Genomic DNA, 13,600 nt, shown 5'->3' with positions numbered 1-13,600 from the left:
AGGAAGTCCCAGGGCCAGGGGCCACTTACTGCTCTGCAGCCCTTCTCCACAGCCTCGGCGCCTTCATTGCCCTCTGCGGCTTCGCCCTCGGTGCCCTCATCTGCAAGGGGAGAGGCGGCAAGCTCAGCCCAGGAGCCTCACAGGGAAACAGGGCGGCATCCCAGTGCCACCTGCCTCACCATTGTCTGAATCGCTGTTGTCTGAGCAGTCTGTCCGGGTGGCTTTGCTGTCCGGCTCGTCAGGACTGCCACTCTGCTTCCTCTTCTTCTTCTTGGTCTGGGTCAGAAAGAGGGGGCTGGGTCAGGATGGGTGACTCCTGGCCCTTCGCTCCACTCCAGTCAGGGGCCGGCAGAGGAAGACCACCTCCACTCACCCGGAAGTCGGCTGTGGTCCAGGTCTTCCAGGTCCGCCTCATCTGCTTCATGCCATTGCCAAACCCGAAGCCAAAGCGCGAGCCGCCCGGGAAGGCGGTCCCGCCTCGCATGCCCTGGAACATGCCGTACTCGGGGATGATGTTCTGGGAGAAGAGGGAGGGCAGCCGGGAGGCACCAGACATGCACTGGCCCCGGGCCCCCATGGGGTCTTCCCACATGCGCCCGTAGCCCGAGGCCATCGGCCGGCCGCTCCGGGCATCCCGGGCCCAGCCCTGAGCCCTCGGACCGAAGGTGTCGCCGCCACGCATGCGGAACTGGTCACGGTAGGCATCGTACTGGCCCTCATAGGCCATTTCCATCTCAGGGTCAAGCTCGCCATAGTCATAGCCTGACCGGTACAGGTCGCGCTCACTCAGGACAGCCCTCGAGTCACAGGCCTCGTAGGAGTCATATCTGCAGAGGCATGAGGAAGCATCAGGTGGGGCCCCCTCTGGCGTCTGCTCCTACCCCTCCACAACCTCCACGCCCAGGGCAAGAAGCCCAGCCCCAGCACCCACCCTGCCCTTTCAGAGACGCCAGGTCAAAGGTTCTGGCCTCTCAGGAGCAGAGAGCTCTAGAAGCAGGAAGGGCCCCCCTCAGATGATGTCCGCATAGGGCCCCAGTGGCCCAAGCTTGAATATCACCACGAACCAGCTTGGGAACCCCAAGAAAGAGTGACAACCGCTCTAGTTCAGTGAGTCAAATGAAGGGCAGAGCCACCCCCACCATGGCCCTTGGAAAACATGCACCAACCATGGTAGCCACAACGTGCAAGGCTGCTCCTTGGGGGGCAGGGCCCAGCACCCCCACACCATGCAGGATGCGGGCAGTCCAGCACAGTGAATGTTTAGCCAGTGAAGCTGATAATGCCCATGAGAAACGCTGTGTTGGTCTCATTCCTCATGGCTGGAGGAACCCAAACCCTCCAAAAAGGAGACCAAAGGGGGAATGTTCCCCAGGAAAGACCCTGAGAGCTAGCTCAGGAACCAGAAGAAGAGCTGTATCGCATCTCCTCCGGAGCCCAGGGCTGGACATCAAACCTTACACAGCCACTGGGAAGGCAGGCCCGCCCTCCCACCCGGGAGAGGGCACTGCAGAGGGCCGTTTTCACTGTGCTGCAGCTCGCACACCCCGCCCCGGCCCCACACGCCTCACAGGGACAAAGGGTCCCTCCCTGCACCCTGTTCCCCAGACCTGGACCACGGGAGGCTCACCAGCTGTGAGAGCAGCAGCCGGTGCTGCCACTGCTCCCTCGCCTCTGACTCTGGCTCTAGGTTTGATGAGAGGTTGCCCAAGCCCTTCACACTAAGCCTTCGGCTCCAAGCGCTGCAGCTGTGGGTCCAGGGGCATAGAGCCCATGCCAGCAAGTCCCCTTGTGCCCCGGCCTCTCACTCAGTGCAGCCCTGGGGCCTCACTTGGCTCCACCAGTGCCCAGCCAGGCCCCTCCCTACTCTCTGGTCTCCATCATGTGTTGACCAGAGATCTACCCCATCTCATGCTAGAGATATGTATGCCCTCCTCATTGAAGCCTCTCGCCAGGGCCAATGCCAGTTCAGTTAATGGCAAGCACACACAGTGTGATGCTTTGGAGCAGGGCAGATCTGGGCGCAAGGCCCAGCCCTACCCCTTGCTGGATGTGACCTGCCTGCACTTCAGTTTCCCCATCTGTAAAGCAAGGGCAGCAGCAGGTCCTCACGGGGGTACCTCCAACAGGTTCACGTTTGTAAGGCACAGGAGTGGCCAGCAAGTGTCCACATCTGCCCTGTTCCTCATGTGGGGATGGCCCAGCTCAGGGTGATCAGCCCCAAAGGCTGGTCCCACCCTGTACACCAAACCCAATCTGTCCTGCTCTGACACAAGCAGGAAGCCAAGTCTTGAGAGAACTCCAAATGCATTTCCAGGAGGGAGGGGCCACTAAGCACTCTGTTCTCGAGGAGGCATCCTGAGGATACAGTGACGTCAGCCCAATCCGGGCTTGCTCCTCGCCTGCAAGCCGGGGAGAGGTGCCACCAAGCAGCAGGGCAGGGGTTGGGGGAGGGCGAGAGGAGACAGGTCAGAGAACGGAAGTGCGATGGCTCCACCTCGGGAGCTCCAGCAGGACCAAACGAGGAGGGAAAAGGCAGACGCTAAGGCGCGTTAGGAAAGGCGGGAGCCGCCCGTGCAGAGCTGCGCCTTTAGACAGGCGCCCACTCACCTTTCTCCTCCCGAGCCGTACACGCCTCCTTGTATCATGTCTGTCTCCAGGTGCGGCACCATATCTAAGCGCTGGTTAATTCTGGATAAAACGGAATCGGCACTGGCGCCACCCGAGGCACTAGGATTTGCATTTGTGTCAGAGCTAGGCATTTCCCAAGAGTGTGAAGAGGCCATACCATACCCATAGTTGGTGGTGTTTTCCTGGCCATAGCCATAGCCGTAGCCATAGCCTTCGTAGCCTGCAGTGAGGGAGACAGAGAGACAGACAGATGGCAGGGGCCGGGAGGGGGCAGGCAGAGATGAAGAGACAGACACAGAAACAAGCCATCTTCTCTGTCACAGAGACGAGCTGGGAACCCTAGCCACCTGAGGGTGGGTGGGCCCTAGCCATTCTGATAAGGGTCTCCTGTGAAGGAGCAGCTGGCCCCAGGGACACCCAAAGCTCCCCACCCCCAACCCTGGCCAAGCTGGGCAGTGGCAGAGAAACATAATCAGTACAACCCAAGGGAGAGCAGAGCAAGCAGAGCAATGATACTTGCCTCTGTTTGTCCCAGAGTTCCAAGTTCCATAGCCTACAAAAAGTAAAAGGGCAATTACCTCTACAATTGCTTTCACTACAACAAGAGCTTAATTCAGGCACAAGTGAATATAATTATTCCCAGCATCTGACCGATCACATCAGCCTACAGCTCCCTAACTGAGAAGCCTTGAGCTTGAGAGAGGGCACAATGCAAACCACCCAGGCCACTGGCTGCCCCGGTGCTTGGCCTTGTGTGGCTTTGAGCATGTTATTAAGGAGCCTCCTGTTCCCAGTGCTCTCAACTAACACACGTGGCTCCCATACTCTTCCCTTAAAGAGCTAGAACTAGAAGATGACATCCCCTCCCCAGGCTAAGCACTAATCGGTTTACAGCTCCTCATGTAGATTCTCCTGTACAAGATACCTGGCAGAGTCCAAATTCATTCTGAAATCACGTCAAGTTACCCAACAAAGCCACCTGAAGCAGGGAAACTGACCACCCAGACCCCAAATGTCTACTTTAACAAGAAGGGCCAACAAGCCTCTGAACTGCGGAGTGTGCTGTGCTGGACACACCAGGGAGGACAGGACAAGAAGCAACACCTAGGACAAGAAAAGCTGTTGAGCAAACAATCCGGATTAAAAACTAAATAAGCCCTGGATCTGGTCGCAACACATGGTGATTCATTCCTTCAGGAACACAGCCACTGAGAACCAACAAAGTGCAAAGCCACGTGGGAGCTCGGAGCCAACCAGACACGGCTCCTTCCCAAAGGAGTGCGTGAGAACAGGCGACCGCCTTCCCAGTGTCTCTGGTGAGACCCCACAGTCGCTTCCTATTCCATGTCATCTCTGTCCTGCAGACAGGACCTGCTCATCTCAGGGAAGGGGACTAGCGCTCACTGAGATGGCAGCGAAGATCCAGACCACAACAGAACATGCCCGAGGAGACAAAGATGAAGCAGAGAGAATGGGCGGCCTGTGGTCCCGCACTCAGGCTCCTCCACGCCCAGCGCACAGAGAGCATGGGAGGCCGATGGAAATCAGCTGAGGGACTGCAGGTGACCACTATGTTTAATGAACCAGAGGCATGCAAGAACTCACAGGGCAAGAATCCTCTTGGCCCAGAGAAAAAACAAGAGGCTTCTCAGCCGTTTGCTTTTGCAATAACTATTATCCTCGGAGCACCTGGAGCGAGAGCCTGCAGTACCGGGCGCCTGCAGTACCGGACATGGCTAGGGCATGGAATACTGTTTGTTGTTAAAGCAGAAGCTAATAACCGGGGAGCAGCACGGGACAGCCAGGAGCTGAAAGCCACCCGAGCAGAGAGTGGCTAAAGGAGCTATGCTGACAAGCGAGAGGAGAGGCTGACAGGGCCACACGAAGAACAATGCACAGTTGGCCCCCCGGCAGCGCTGTCCACCTGGCTGTTTGCACCAGCGACAGTGGACACCAGCTATTCAGAAGCGGACGAGATGGGAGGCACAGGCAGACCCATTGGGGCTCTGCTTACTAGGCTATAGTGTGGTCATCCCAGGTTCAGCTGCCGAGGCTCTGCGGAGGGAGTGAGGAGGCACAAGGAAAGCAGAAGTGGGCATCAACTCTGGCAGCACCACTTTAGGTCTCCAGGATAGGCAGGTGGCCTCTCATGACTGGCAAGCTGTCACGAGTCCCTACAGGCAACACTCTCTATGCTACTTGCTAAGCAACACTCTGTGCTACTTGCTAAGCCCGGAGCAACCAGATTTCCTTATGAACTCCCTAGTCAGGTCCCTTTAGGAGGAAGCCTCTGTCTAGACTGGTGTTTGGGGACTCGCAGAGACCTGCTCCTTCTGAAAGAACATCCCAACTCACTTCCAGACTCCAGATGGGATGATGTGATCATGGTTCAAAGGGGAATTTTAAGGATCTTTAAAGAAAGAAAGAAAAAAGGAAATGGGCACAGTAAGCGATACCTATAGAGCAAAAATAGAAAACACATTAAATGTTCAGCTTTGAGGTACTAGTTAATCATATTATAGCCTACCTATTCATATCAGCAAGATATTGTGTAGGCACCACAAAGCATTTATTATGCCTTATGAAACACAGGGAAATGCTTCTAACATAACAAAAGAACACAGGATACATAGTTCTAACCACCTGCAAATTATTAAACTATATAAAATAGCTAAGCTGACAAAGATTAAATATTAAAATGGCAGAATCTTGGCTGACTGGTTTTCAAAATGTTATTTAAATGTTGTTATATTGTTCCTGTAATTTAAGCCAGAGTAAAAATAAACTATTCCTATTCTTTCACAACTGTCTACTAAAAAACCTCAAATCTACAAAAGAGCTAGTAGAATAAGCAAGCCTGGCATGGTTTCTTACAAGGTCAATCTACAAATCAAATTTCAAATGTTACCAGGTCAAAATATACATCGAGGCCGGGCGTGGTGTCTCATGCCTGTAATCCTAGCTCTCTGGGAGGCCAAGGTGGGCGGATCATTTGAGCTCAGGAGTTTGAGACCAGCCTGAGCAAGAGCGAGACCTCATCTCTACTAAAAATAGAAAGAAATTAATTGGCCAACTAAAAATATATAGAAAAAATTAGCCGGGCATGGTGGTGCATGCCTGTAGTCCCAGCTACTCAGGAGGCTGAGGCAGGATTGATTGAGCCCAGGAGTTTGAGGTTGCTGTGAGCTAGGCTGATGCCATGGCACTCTAGCCCAGGCAACAGAGTGAGACTGTCTCCAGAAAAAAAAAAAGCTGGGCAGGGTAGCTCACGCCTGTAATCCTAGCTCTCTGGGAGGCCGAGGTGGGCGGATTGCTCGAGGTCAGGAGTTCGAAACCAGCCTGAGCAAGAGCAAGACCCCGTCTCTACTATAAATAGAAAGAAATTAATTGGCCAACTAAATATATATACAAAAAATTAGCCGGGCATGGTGGCAAATGCCTGTAGTCCCAGCTATTTGGGAGGCTGAGGCAGGAGGATTGCTTGAGCCAGGAGTTTGAGGTTGCTGTGAGCTAGGCTGACGCCATGGCACTCACTCTAGCCTGGGCAACAAAGCGAGACTCTGTCTCAAAAAAAAAAAAAAAAAGAATGAGACCCCATTTCTATTAAAAAACAAAAATAGAAAGAAATTAATTGGCCAACTAAAAATATACAGAAAAAAAATTAGCCAGGCATAGTGGCACATTCCTGTAGTCCCAGCTACTCAGGAGATTGAGGCAGGAGGATCACTTGAGCCCAGGAGTTGGAGGTTGCCATGAGCTAGGCTGACACCATGGCACTCTAGCCCTGGCAACAGAGTGAGACTGTGGGGAGGGGAGGGGAGGGGAGGGGAGGGGAGGGGAGGGGAGGGGAGGGGAGGAAAAAAGGAGGGGGAGAGGAGGGGGAGGGAGGGCAGGATATTGAAGCCAAGCAAACCAAGCTTCTCCTTACTTAGGAAATGCCAGACATATCCTTACCCAATTTTTGAAACATTTTAAGTCTCCCCCTCCCCCTGAAACTAGCTGCTAATCTTTGGGAAGTTTTCTTAAGTCCATTTATTCAGTGATTCCTGAATGTCAGCTGTGCAGGCTTGGTCCTTCCCCAGATCTTGGTAATAAAACAAATTACCCATATTAATAACCTAGATATTACTGTTATTAATTCCAAAGAGGGCTCCTTCTCAACAGACACCCTTAAGGTCACAGACGCCCAAAAGATCAGCTCTACTGGCAGTTCCGGGCTGCCACAGCACACCAACAAAACAGCATCTGTGAATCCTATTGGTGGCTTCTTCTGAATTAAAGGAGTTAAGCGTCTGTGTCCACACTTGAGTAACCAATCGGAGATTTTCACTCAACCCTGTATATGCAGCCTGGCTGACTAGATTTCTAAAAGCCTGCTAGATTCACACACTTAACTTCCCTTCCATAGCGGAACTTGTGCTACACCGGGGCTGGCAGCTAATAGCTCGGTTTTTCCTGGACCAATCCTTGGGACTTTAGCCACTGTCCTTCCTGGTCCCTCAAGGGGATTTTCTGAAGCCAGATCTTTTATCAAAGACCACAGGTACTTCTATAAATGTTAAAGCGTCAAAGGAAGCAACTGTTTACAGTCTAACTTGCTCAGTAACACAGATGCCTTTTTCATGACTGCCCCAGAGGGAAGCACTGACTATTCAGATAGCACACCATCCCACACGCATCGTTTTATACAAGTCTAGGTTTAGAAGGCAAGACAGGTGACAGCAAAGCCAAAGGCAGCTAAGAAGACAAGGGACTGCTCTGGAGAATACTCCAGCTCCCGCTAGGGCCCACACTTACCATAATCACAGGTAGGCTGAGCGCTGGTGTCTGAGTACGTTGACTGCAAAGTGGTTTCAGATCCCTGGACAAAGCCTAAACGTACACAGAGTGTGGTTAACTACCGCAAACAAGCAACAGGAAAATGACCTAGAGTACGTTTCAGTACAGACTTGCTGGCAGGCCCTCCCGTCCATGGAGAGCCACCAAGACCTCTAGCTTCCACACTTTAATTAGACCTCCAAAACATACTAACCAATGGAAGGGCAGGCTATGTTTAACATGCTATACCAGGAGGACTGGACAAAAGGTTTTAAACATTTAAGCCAGGAACCCATTTTGATAAATGAGTACTCAAATTATCAGTTAAATGAGGAAAATGCTTATCAAATCACTAAAAGGCTCGAAACAAGGATGGTGGTTAGCTTTGAAATGATGTTAAAGTAAATACCCCATCTCTCCCGGCCCCAAATCTGAAATATTATAGAAACTGCTTTATATTTTAGTTTGCCCATTATAAAAGTATATATAGCCCAGTGCTATGGCTCATGCCTGTAATCCTAGCACTTTGGCAGGAGGATCACTTGAGATCAGGAGTTCAAGACCAGCCCGGGCAACTTATCAAGACCCCATCTCTATAAAACAAACAAACAAAAAAACGTAGTCAGGCTTAGTGGTATGTGCCTGTAGTCCCAGCCACTCCAAAGGCTAAGACAAGAGGATGACTTGAACCCAGGAGTTGGAGGCTGCAGTGAACTATAAATCACACCACTGCTCTCTGGCTTGAAGGACAGAGTGAGACTCTTGTCTCTTTTTAAAAAAAAAAAAATAGGCCGGGCACAGTGGCTCATGCCTGTAATCCTAGCACTCTGGGAGGCCAAGGTGGGAGGATCATTTGAGCTCAGGAGTTCAAGACCAGCATAAGCAAGAGTGAGACCCCATCTCTCTCTTTCTACTAAAAATAGAAAGAAATTGGCTGGACAACTAAAAATATATCGAAAAATCAGCCGGGCATGGTGGCACATGCCTGTAGTCCCAGCTACTCAGGAGGCTTGATCCTCAGACAGATCACTTGAGCCCAGGGATTGGAGGATGCTGTGAGCTAGGCTGACAGCCACAGCACTCACTCTAGCCTGGGCAACAGAGTGAGACTCTGTCTCAAAATAAATAAATAAATAAAATACATATTTTTATCCTTGGTTGTATAGTGGTATAAAAAAACCATTTTAAAATGATTTACTCTTTTTTTTTTTTTTTGAGACAGAGTCTCACTTTCTTGCCTAGGCTAGAGTGAGTGCCGTGGCGTCAGCCTAGCTCACAGCAACCTCAAATTCCTGGGCTCAAGCGATCCTCCTGCCTCAGCCTCCTGAGTAGCTGAGACTACAGGCACGAGCCACCATGCCCGGCTGATTTTTATATTATATATATTAGTTGGCCAATTAATTTCTTTCTATTTTTATGGTAGAGACGGGGTCTCACTCAGGCTGGTTTTGAACTCCTGACCTTGAACAATCCGCCCGCCTTGGCCTCCCAGAGTGCTAGGATTACAGGCGTGAGCCACCACGCCCGGCCAAATGATTTACTCTTAACACTGAAATTATGACAGATACCATGAGAGATAATATTTGCTGGTTTGCATTAGAGCCAATTCATGACCTGAAAATTAAAGCCTGTGCCTCTAATACCTTGTTTACACCAAAAACCCACACAAGTGACTTCCCCAGGGTAGATATTCTCATATTTGTTAACAGACTCTCTATTTTATCCCTTGCGATCACAGCAGCAGCAGCCAACACTGAGTAAGTGCTTCCCCCGCAGGGGGCTGAGACTTTTTTTCTCCCCGCACGATCTTTCCTCACGACAGCCAGTAAGAGGGACTGGGCAAGATCTCTTACCCTGCCATTCCGCCAGGTCCCAAAGGTCTGAAAACCAAGCATTCTCCACAAATGTGGTGCCAAAACTCATTCTGGGGCCAAACTGACCTGTCAGGACATTTACAGTCTTTCTTTGTCCCACTCAGTGCAGAATTAACGTATTTAAATATAGGATGCAAGCCGGGTGCGGTGGCTCACACCTGTAATCCTAGCACTCTGGGAGGCTGAGGTGGGAGATCACTTGAGGTCAGGCATTCCAGACCAGCCTGAGCAAGAACTGCCCTTGCCTCCATCTCTACTTGAAAAGGAAAAAAAAAAAAGATTTACAGAAATGACTGAGTGTTGATCGTGGAAGCTAAGCAGGGCAGGGCCTGGTTAATATGTGGATGGGAGAAATGACTGAGTGTGACTTCGAGACTTGCTCTTTCTTGGATCATTCAGTCTGGGTCAATCTGCCAGCACAGGCATTTAAGTCACCTTGGAGGTGGGACCTCCAGCCCCAGTCAAGCCTTCAAATGACTATACTCCAGACAGATACCCTAAATGTACCCTCATGAGCTATCCCAAGCCCAAACCACCCCGCTAAACCACGTGCCCATTCTTACACAAAGAAACTGAGGTAATAAATATTTCTACAAAAAGACTGATGGCATTTTAGACCTTTGTTTGAAAGTCTGATTTTGGATTTTTTGTCCTGTTTTTCCATTGCTCCCATCTTCGCTCTCAATATTAGAGAAGGAGCTTCCTTTCCCAAGTAGAAATAAAGTATCTGGGTTCAAAAGTTGGATGAGTTAACAAAAACATATATAACATCAATCACCTTTTACGTTTAATTATAATGGTAACATTTGCTTCAAGGCTTATCCTTATCCTTAAAGCTAATAGTTGTCTGAAATGTGACTTAAAATACCTTTGACTTTAGCGGTCAGCTTCTTAAAAGGTAAAGATTCCCATTATAAAGCTACTGTGTTTTCAGTGTCTCAAGATGAAGGGAGGGAAAAAACTATTATCTCATTAGCTTGGCTATCTCAAACCCAGAACTGCAGACTACAAGACCTAGAGCTGAAACTCAGCCTGGGCCATTACTGACCTCTCTAACTCAGTTTCCTCATCTATAGAGACAAATGCTCCATTAATTAAGCTACCCCACAGCATCCAACCATTCACCTCTGGTTTCTTCAGCACTCCTGCCCCTAAAAACCTTAAAACTACCTTCTAGTTCTTGGAAAGACATGGTGAAGAGAATGACACCCCAATTCCAGAGATGTCAACAACAACCCTAGTATCTTTTCTCCTGAACTAGGAAAGCTACAGAAAGGTTCAGGCAGAGCTGCCCAGCCTTGGAACTACTGATGTTTGGAGCCACATCATCCTTTGTGGCACCATAAAGAATCCTATGCACTGTAGGATACCGAGCAGCATCCCTGATTTCTATCCACTAGTTGCCAGCAGCACCCCCACCCCCAGATGTGACAACCAGAAATGACTCCATACATTGCCAACTGTCCTCCGGGGGCAGAATCCACCCCTGATTTGGTTGAGAACCACTGGAATGGGAGATGATTGCTAGAAAAACTGGGGTTCTTGGCAAGTTCCTGACCTGGGAGCCAGACAGAGCAGGGAGGACGGGCACTACCTTCTTGCCTAGGCTGACCTAAAGCAGCCCACAGAGGAGGTCCCTGAGGCTCAGGTTCCATTCTCAACCCCGAACATTCCGAGTAGAATGCAAGTTACCCAGCAAACGCACATGCTCAAACCCGTAATACCCCCACCAAAGGGGGGGGGCCTCGTCTGCAGCTCCTGGGTGAGAAACCTCATTGGTCACTGCCGAGACAGACCCAGGAGGCCTTGGCAAATTCACCCAGCAAGGATTTACAACCTCTCCTCCCCCAGCACATCCCCGGTGGAGGCAGGCGGGCGGGGGTGGTGTCCTCCCAGCTCTCATCACCCACTCTCTCCCTTTTTTGCTCAAATCCCACCGGCTTTTCCCTGGCCCATCTAACAAGCCAGGCAGCTCCTGCTCCCGGAGGCTGGGAGGCTGGGGGGGGGGGGCTTTTTACAAAAACATTTGGCTCCCCCGGCCAAATACCTTTAACGCCCTCGCTCCGTTTTAAGTCTCCGCTCAAACGTCACCTCTTTTTCCGCAGAGAGGTCTGTAACCACTCCCTGCAATGGAGCAACCTCCTCGGGGGCACCCACCAACCAGCCTCGGGGACACCCACCGACCAGCCTCGGGGGCACCCACCGACCAGCCTCGGGGGCACCCACCGACCAGCCTCGGGGGCACCCACCGACCAGCCTCGGGACACCCACCGACCAGCCTCGGGGACACCCACCGACCAGCCTCGGGGCACCCACCGACCAGCCTCGGGGACACCCACCGACCAGCCTCGGGGACACCCACAGACCAGCCTCGGGGCACCCACCGACCAGCCTCGGGGGCACCCACCGACCAGCCTCGGGGACACCCACCGACCAGCCTCGGGGACACCCACCGACCAGCCTCGGGGGCACCCACCGACCAGCCTCGGGGACACCCACCGACCAGCCTCGGGGGCACCCACCGACCAGCCTCGGGGACACCCACCGACCAGCCTCGGGGGCACCCACCGACCAGCCTCGGCGACACCGTCTACACGTCTGCTGTGACCTGCGCTCGCCCGCGAACCGCTCCGGGAAGCCCTGTCAGTATTCCCAGGGCCCGTTCTGCACCCGACAGGGCAAATTCGACGGACGCTGGGCGGTGGACGTGGGAGCTAGCCACTGCTCGCCGAGGCTCAGGCTCGGCCCCAACACCTTCCAGATATTGACTTGTGTCCCCCCCGCCCGCCCCCGGGGCCTGGCGCCTCTCCCGGCTCGGGGGCGGCCGCGGCGTTTCGCAGAGCAGGCGCGCGGGGGACGGCGACGGCGACCGAGCCCGCCGCGGGCAGCCCGGAAGGGCCACGGCCCGAGAAAGGACGAGCCGAGGCGTCGAGGTCTGACGCCCACCGGCCAGGGACGGAGGTGGGCTGGAGCAGGGTCCTCAGGCCCCGAGGCCAGGGGCCCCGCGGGCCCAGGGGACGGAAGCCGAGAGCCCGGGCGGCCGGGAGCCGGGACGCCGGGCTGCCGGCACGGAGCGCCGAGGCGCCGAGGCACGGGCGGAGCGACCCTGAGGCGGCCGGCCTCGGGCGCCATTTTGTGACCGCAGAGAGAGCGGTGACGGGGCCCCGGGGGAGGTGCGGGCGAGCCCGGCGCGGCACCTGCGAGCCCCTGTCGCACCCCCGACCCGGAGCCCCACCCCTACCCCGCGGAACCCACCTGTGTAGCTCATGGCGGTGGCGAAGGCTACGTCTGAGGACGCGCGTAGCAGCTCTGCGCACCCGACGCCGCGACAGAGGCTATAAGCCTCTGGGCAACTTCTATACACACACCGAGCCCCGCCTCCCGACCGCATTGGCTTGCGCCCGCCTCAGGATTCACGCCTATTGGACCGACTCACTGTCTTATCTCCGCGTCACCTCATGCGAGTGGCTGAAGCTTCCGCCAATCTCGCGAGGGCCCCGCCTTGTCCCCGCCTCCCGTTTATCCTAAGCCCGCAGTGATTGGCCAACAGGAGCCGGCAGACAAGCGGACTCCGGTGGAGTTCGAAGAGGCGGAGCTGTACACTACGGCAAGGCCAGAGGCCCAAGCGCGGCCGAGCGGGAGGCGAGCATGTGCCCTGGAGACCCGCCAGAGGGAGCCGGGTCTGTGGCGCACGCAGGGCACGGCTTCGGTCCCAGCGCTGCCGACGAGGTGCTGTGCGCACTTGGGCTTATTTTCTCAACTTCTCTGGCCTTCAGCTCCAAAATGAGCACGGGGTTAAGCCATGCCCGGAATGTGAAAATTAAAACTAAGAGCCAAACAAGATGCTGGCATGACACGAGAAAACGTATGTAAAGAAATCAGTTTGGTGCCAGGTGCACTAAATGCTGTTTTGTTATTAATGGCAACATAACAATAATAAATATATTTGTATATTTACACAGCATGTTTATATTATGTATGTAATAATTCTGTTTGTATCGTGTAAAATTATTCAAATGTTCCCCCAAACCTGTGAGCTTTTTTTTTTTTTTTAATCCTTATTTAGAAGATAAGAAAACTAAGGCTTGGAATCCATGATTTGCTCAAGGTTTTTGACACTTGTGCGTGAAAACTGGAACTTTGCTTCTAAAACCCTCTTGGTTCATTCTGGACTTCAGAGATTATGCAATAGAACAGCCTGGCCCCAGCCTTGTCCTCAGCACCCTCCCTGGATATGGGGAAACTACTGTCAGGGGCAGCTCATAATTTCAAAAACATAA

The 13,600-nt window shown here is 52.9% G+C and overlaps 1 protein-coding gene across 3 annotated transcripts in view; it reads right to left on the bottom strand.

Annotated features, from left to right (window-relative positions):
- Positions 1–13,028, bottom strand: part of AKAP8L (A-kinase anchoring protein 8 like) — a 30,544-nt gene extending 17,516 nt beyond the window's left edge. The window contains exons 1-7 of one of the 3 annotated variants that reach the window (XM_076001489.1): positions 12,576–13,028; positions 7,426–7,500; positions 3,149–3,181; positions 2,608–2,848; positions 374–827; positions 180–276; positions 30–100 (exon numbers count right to left, since the gene is read on the bottom strand). In XM_076001489.1, the coding sequence (XP_075857604.1) occupies positions 30–100; positions 180–276; positions 374–827; positions 2,608–2,848; positions 3,149–3,181; positions 7,426–7,500; positions 12,576–12,711 (1,107 nt within the window). In that variant the 5' untranslated portion in view covers positions 12,712–13,028. The remainder of the gene's footprint in view (positions 1–29; positions 101–179; positions 277–373; positions 828–2,607; positions 2,849–3,148; positions 3,182–7,425; positions 7,501–12,575) is intronic. The other 2 variants (XM_012758347.3, XM_012758350.3) reach the window with 2 other exon arrangements.
- Between the last annotated feature and the right edge of the window lie 572 nt (positions 13,029–13,600).

This window comes from Microcebus murinus, chromosome 4 (genome assembly GCF_040939455.1).
Source record: "Microcebus murinus isolate Inina chromosome 4, M.murinus_Inina_mat1.0, whole genome shotgun sequence".
Classification (NCBI taxonomy): domain Eukaryota; kingdom Metazoa; phylum Chordata; class Mammalia; order Primates; family Cheirogaleidae; genus Microcebus; species Microcebus murinus.
This window is presented reverse-complemented; position numbering and strand designations above follow the sequence as displayed.